Raw genomic sequence first — 7,177 nt, forward strand, 5'->3', positions numbered from 1 at the left:
ATTTCAACAACACAATTGCAACCCAAAAATACAAAAGAACCCCAAAAAGAAGACTTAAAAACAAAAAAAGAACGGTTAAAAACCCCAGGGAAAAAAAAAAACAAATTTGTTTAAAAAAGACCTTTGAATTAATATAGTATACCAAGTTAATTTTAAATTATTTTTTTGGGCTTTCCTTTTACATTGTATATGGGTAAGTTGTAGCTTCTTTTAAGTGAATAGTAATTTGTCTTAGTACAAGCACCCAAGAGCACGGTACAAAGTGTACATGCACATCACAGAGGCAGATGACTTCTGCAGGTCAGCATAGCATATATCTAATAATTTGCAATCATAAGTTAAGTGTACTATGAAATTGGTTAGACGTGCTAGTCATTTAGCTTAATCAAGAGCCAAAATTTTATTGAGGTTGGGTGCAGAATTCATAAGTTTTATCCACTGCAAATTCATCAAAATTAATGCTCTAACAACTTCATCTAAAAGAGAGGAATAACCTAAGAAATAACACGCATTATTAGAGTTTTATCAAGAAAACATTATAATGATTTGTATTACTTTAGCATAATCAAACACCCTCAAAGAGACAACATTATTAGTGTTGTTCCCTATATTTTTGGATGTTTTGGTTTCTATATGTCAATTAATTCAGTAAGTAGTCATCGTTGTGTCAAGACCCTTTTCATCGCCCATAGCTATCATGGCAATGCCAAGAACTACTTCATTATTACAGTCATCATATAGGGTAATTCATGTTAATCTGACTATTTAGCAACAGAAGGAGAAATAATTCAAATTAAAGTCAGCTAATCCACAAATATGTCTATTACCCACTAAGCTAAACCCAAAAAAAATGTCAATTAATAAAGCTTACTTTAATTGAGGCAGATTAAATAATACTTACTCCAGAATTAAAATCGCAACATAACACGACAAAATCACAATGATTAAATTAATCCAAGAATAACATCTCAACCAAAACTAAACACAAAATTGAATATTGATGAAATTGTAAGCAAAAACAATCAATGAAAAGGCCAAAAAGAAAGATTACCTCTTGGTTGCACTTGAAGAACAGCTCGTGCAAAATATGGAGAAGGAGATGAGAGTGGAAAAGATGGGAGAAGAAGAGTGAGGAGAGAGATTGAATGAGATTCTTCAAAACCAAAATGAAAGGTTTATTTACATTTACAGTATTTTTTTTTACTACGTATTTTTTAATTAAAGGCAGGGGTAATAACATCATTGCACTATTCATTTGAACAGAGCGCTTTTTTTTTTACCCATTGAACAGAGCTTATAGATACTACTGTTTATTTGAACTGCTGGAACTATAAACATTTACTTTTTTTTTTTTTAGCATTTATTACTTCGTATTGAATATGTTAAGATAATATTAGGAAATATTGTATTATGTCTTTAGATTTCCTATTTATGTTAATATTCTATCTTATTCCTAATTATGTTAGGGTTAGGAATATCTTGTGTACCTATATATATTCTTGAGTTGTTAATGAGGAAGCCAAGAGATTCAGTTGAATTTGTCATGGTATCAAGAGCTTAGGTTAAGAATTTTTTTTTTTTTTTGAAAAATACACACACAGAGCCGAGAGATGACAAAGGATGATCAAATCCCACCACCACCACCACCGGTGGACCTAGAGTATTACCTAGGGTCGAGTGATCATCCGGGGGTTGTTATTACTCCGGTAAAATTGAAAGGGCCAAATTATGATGAATGGGCTAAAGCAATTTGTGTTCGATGACTGCAAAATTCAAGTTCGGTTTTGTTGATGGTTCAATCTTAGAGCCTAGTGACGAGTTGAAAAAGAAGCATTGGGTTGCGGTAAACTCTATGCTTGTGTCGTGGATTACTAATACGCTTGATGATGCTTTGCGTTCTCAAATTGAGGATTTTGACATTGCGCATGACTTGTGGATACATCTCAAACAGAGATATTGTGTTGTAAGTGGTACTCGTATATGTCAGCTTAAGCAGTCATTAGGGGAGTGCAAGCAGGCTTCTACCGAATCTGTGACCGATTACTTTGGTCGGTTGTCAAAAATCTGGAAGGAATTGGTGCAGTATGCTCGTGTCCCAAAATGTTCTTGTGGCGCTTTCAAGTGCAATATTGCTCGGCAAGTTACAGAAATTCGAGAAGAGGATTATCTACATTATTTTTTGATGGGTCTAGATGATCCGCACGAAGCAATTCGAGCACAATTTTTAGCACAATCACCTTTGCCCATGGTTGATAGTGCTTACCAAACAGTCATTAATACGGAGAGACTTCGTTTCCGAGACGCTAAACCGAAAGAAAATGTTATGGCATTCAAGGTGGATTCCCGTACAAGGAGTGATTCGGGGGATGGAGATCGTCCGTTTTGTACTCATTGTAATCGTGTGGGACATGATAAGAAGGGATGTTATCAAATTATCGGTTTTCCGCCCGGTTGAGATGACAATCGGAAAATAGGTAGAGGACGTGGAAGAGGAGGCTCCAACAATCGTGGGGGTGGCAGGGGCAGCGTGGGGGAGCGAGGCAATGCGTCTTCAGGGACTACCCCGGCTGCTGCTCGTGCGAATGCGGTACAAGGTGGAGCTTCTCATAATGCAGGAGGTGCTTCATCATCCTTGGCAGATTCTATACAAGGTCTTGCGGGAGTATCGTCGGAACAAGCACGACAAATTATTGATATTTTGAGCAAACCCAAGTCACGATTGGAAGGTAATACAAGCGTCTTATGGATTGTGGATACAGGAGCTTCTAATCATGTTACTAATGATTTGTCAATTATGACAAATATCAAGACTATACAAGATTGTCCGGTTGGCTTGCCGGATGGTCAAACGGTGAATGCAAATCAATTGGGTTCGGTCACCTTAGAGGGTGGTTTGGTGCTCGATAATGTTTTATTTGTTCCCCACTTAAATTGCAATTTAATTTCAGTCACTCAACTTAGTGATGAAAAACGATGTATAATTCAATTCACTAACAAAATTTGTGTTATTCAGGACCAGTTGAAGAGGATGGTGATTGGCGTGGGTGAAAGACAAGATGGACTTTATTTTTTTCGTGGTGTGCCGCAAGTGAAGGTGCTAGCTGTGGATTGTGGGGTGGATCTTTGGCATCAACGCATGGGTCATCCGTCGGAAAGAGTTTTGAAGTTACTCCCTCCTGTGAGTAATTTAGTTAGGAAAAATAAAAATGTTTGTGATGTATGCCCACGTGCAAAACAAACGAGGGATAGTTTTCCAATTAGTGAAACTAATGCTAGTAATTTGTTTGAGTTAGTTCATATTGATTTGTGGGGTCCTTATAAAGTGCCTTCGTCGTGTGGGGCGAAGTATTTTTTAACGATTGTTGATGATTACTCTAGAGGTGTTTGGATTTATTTAATTCGTAATAAAACTGAGGTTGAATCTACTTTTCTCAATTTTATTGCTTTAATTAAACGCCAATTTGATAGACTTATCAAGGTTGTTAGAAGTGATAATGGTACTGAGTTTAATCATCTTCAAGATTATTTTGTGGACAATGGGATTATTTTTGTGTCTTCATGTGTGGGTACCCCTCAACAAAATGGGAGAGTTGAGAGAAAACATCAACATATTCTTAATGTGGCTCGTGCTTTGCGGTTTCAAGGGGGGTTGCTGATAGGTTGTCGTACACCTGTCAAAAATAAATTCCTAACAAAACCAACTAACAATGTAGTAGGGTAAGTAGGGTCGAATCCACAGAGAGATGGCTATTCAATCTAGCTTTCAAGGTGTAGAGAAACTAAACTATGTCACGAAATTGGGATAGGAAAATAGTCTAAATTAAAAGAGGGATAAAATAATTAATAAAAAGACCTAGGGTTATGGTTCACCATGTTTATAGTTCTAAATCTATCAAATATCAATAACAATTCAATCAATCAATTATCTAGAGCAATTTCTAAGCCTACGGCCGGTTCTTAACGCTCTCAATTCAACATATGCAGTTCGGTCGCTAACATAATCAGAATTGCTAATTGTAGGTAAGCCTCTAAAAGTAAGATCTTTCGATTCAAACTCTTATTAACAAGAATTAATCAAACAATTGATCAGGTTGCAAGATTAACAACAAAACACTATCAATTAGAGAAATCAATAATTAAAATATCAATAACATCAATCAAGATTCATAGTATAAACATGGATTCCCAAACCCTAGAAATAAACTACTCTAGCATGAAATAAATAATTAAAACTAAAACTAATAAAGAAAGCATAATCAAAAGTAAAGAAATAATATTACCTCTATAAATTAAAGTAACAAATTCAAGGACAAATCCATGGAGGAATCCATGGAGTTGTCCATGAAAAACTAGGGCTAAAGAGAAAGCTAAAACGAACGTAAAATAAAAAGTATAAAAAGGCATAAGGGAAAAAATAATATCCCTTGGAGTATTTATATTATCCTAAAACTAATCTAAAAATAATTAAAGAAAAGTAAAATATAAATTACACAAGTTGTCAAACGATTGAACGATAGAAGATGACGTGGCACGAAGATGCTCGATGGAATCGAGGGCCAAGCAAAAGACGTGCTACGATGCCCCTTGCTTGCTGTTTTCGTGGGTAAACTGGAGCTATAGCTCCCTGGTCGAGTGAGCTCTCGCTCGGGGCTGCTATTGCTCAAGGCCTATGCGAGCTACCTTGCGAGCTCTCGCTCGGGGCTACTGGGCATTGTGTCAATTTCACAGGCTTGTAACTTCTGGTTTATACGTTGTATATAGGCGTGTGACCTACTGTTGGAAATCTCTTCAAGTCTAGTTTCCAATGCAACTTGATACACTTAAATCTCATCTGTAGAACTCAAGTTATGATCAAAAGAGTGATCAAAGGTCTGTTTTGCAACTTTACAAACCTTCGTTTTTCTTCGTTTCTAACTCAAATTCATTTCCGTAAAGTACATAACGACCCTTGTGAATGATATATTCATGTCTCATGCACATATTAATCAAAATCAACATCCACAAACATGGGATCTTGATCGAGGTTAGATATGGTGTCGTTAGTCTACTAACCCTAATCAAATTAACAATTTATAATACCTAAACTACCCTAATACGAGTATAGGGGTAAGTAAAGGGTCGAACCCAAAAGGACTAAGTGTATCAATCTATGCTAATTAGACTACTAGGAAAGCTTGTGAGGTAAGAGAGGTTCAATTAAACACTACTAAGAGCAAATAACTAAAACTAGGGAAAGTGGAATCCAATTACATCAATGCATTCAACAACATCAAACAATTAGATGAAAATGACCTCAATTAGGACGATTTACACATTTAACTCACTCTCGCGCAATTAAACATGTTAATAATCCTACTAGACTAATTCACTCTCGTGCAACTAGCCTAGCAAAGATATGGAGGAATTTAGGGTTCTCAAACAACTCACTTTCGCACAATTGATTGAAAAACCAATTAAAAGCATAGAATCAATTAGCTAGAAAGATTCTAATCCATAAAAGCATCATCCATACACAATAATCAAGAAACAATTTCATACTAACCACAATCAATCATTAAATTAATTAACATAACCTTCATCCATTTCCCTAGAACAAAACCTAAACTAACATAATGAACAAAAATATGGAAAACAAGGTAAAATAATAATAAAAGCAAGAATCAACAACTAAACTAATTAATCTACTCAAATAAACAAATAAATAAGCAAAAACAATAATAAATGAAAGCAATAAAGGTGAGAGAAAGTTAGGAAAACTCATTGAATTTATGAGAGGAAAAATCCACAAATTTGCTTCTTCAAAATCCCAAAAACTCCATGAAAAATCCCATCTTTCTCTCTCTAAACTACTCCTAACCCTAAGAGAGAGAAAATAAAGGCTAAACTAATCTAATCTAATCTAAAATTAATTGTTGAGTGAAAAGTTAGAAAATAACCCCAAAAGGGTATTTTTATACAAGGCTAAATAAAATAAAATAAATAAAAGAAAACAAAATAAAGAAAATAAAATAAAACAAAAGAAAAGAAAAGGGAAATAGAAAAAGGGAAATAAAAATAAAATAAAAGAAATTAAAAACCCATAATTCCCCCAAATTCCCCCAGCAATCACGATCTCCCCTTCTCTTTCATTCGGCTGCTCTGTTTCTTCCATCATCACCATCACGCATCATCAATTATCATAATCACCACCGTCAATCCTCATCGTCATCAATCAAGCATCAATCAAAGCCGTTCAATTCTCATTAAAAATCACGTGAAAAGCTCGTGATTGACCCACGATTGCGCGCCCGCACAGAAGACGCACACAGGTCGCGCAAAGCTTCTGCCTCGAATCTGATTTAGGACTCCATTTTGTGCGCTTTCTGACAGGGTTGCGCGGCCGCGAGTAGCAGCTCTGTGAGTTTGGGTGTTGGGCGAAATGCGGCTGTAATTGGTGAGTAATTGGGTTGGATATTTGGGTGGTTAATTGTGGGTGAAGGGCTGGTGGTTTAATTGGTGTTGCGGGGTTTAATTGGTGAGTGGTTTGGTGGTGATTGATAGTGGTTTTGGCGGTGGCTGGTGTATTGGTTGCGACGGTTGATGGAGAAGAATTGGAGGTGGTTTGGTTGGAGTTGCGGGGTGGCTGTTGCTGTTGGTGTGTGTGTGTGTGGGATTGCGTGGGTATTGACTGGTGGCAGAGGTGTTTAGGCTGGGTGGCTGGCGCGGCTGTGGTCGCAGGTGGAAGCTGGTCTGGTTGGAGGTGCTGCGTGAAAAGGAGAGTTGGAGCAGGGGAGTGTTGCGATGTTGGTGTTGTTGATGGTTGTTGTCGCTGCTGTTGCTGTTGGTGTTGTGATGTGTGGTGGTTTGTGGGAGGTTGCTATTGGTGGCGCTGGTGGTTGATTTTAGTTAACTGGAGCAGGGGGCTGCTGGTTGTAATTGATGTTGCTGTTGGTGATGAGGAAAAGCAGGGAGCAGGGGAGGACGAGGAGATCGAGTGTGTGGTGGAGGATAGGTTATGTTGTGGTGAAGGATAAGGCTGACAGCAGCTAGGTCGGTTAGGGGCATTGTGAATAGTGTTTGACTTGAGTTCGAAACTCCATTTATGACTCAAAACTTGAGACACGTATATTGAACCTCGAACGTTGGACCTCCGAACTCGAACATGACTTTGAAACCCGGAACGCCTACAACCAAAAAC

The 7,177-nt window shown here is 37.3% G+C and overlaps 1 protein-coding gene across 1 annotated transcript; it reads left to right on the forward strand.

Annotated features, from left to right (window-relative positions):
- The first annotated feature begins 1,759 nt into the window (after positions 1–1,759).
- Positions 1,760–4,815, forward strand: LOC145557425 (uncharacterized). The gene is made up of 4 exons (XM_081618606.1): positions 1,760–2,393; positions 2,475–2,896; positions 3,014–3,178; positions 4,762–4,815. Exons 1-4 carry the CDS (start codon positions 1,760–1,762, stop codon positions 4,813–4,815), a joined length of 1,275 nt encoding a protein of 424 aa, XP_081474732.1.
- The last annotated feature ends 2,362 nt before the right edge of the window (positions 4,816–7,177 follow it).

This window comes from Chenopodium album, chromosome 9 (genome assembly GCF_948465745.1).
Source record: "Chenopodium album chromosome 9, dcCheAlbu1.1, whole genome shotgun sequence".
In the NCBI taxonomy this organism is placed as follows: domain Eukaryota; kingdom Viridiplantae; phylum Streptophyta; class Magnoliopsida; order Caryophyllales; family Amaranthaceae; genus Chenopodium; species Chenopodium album.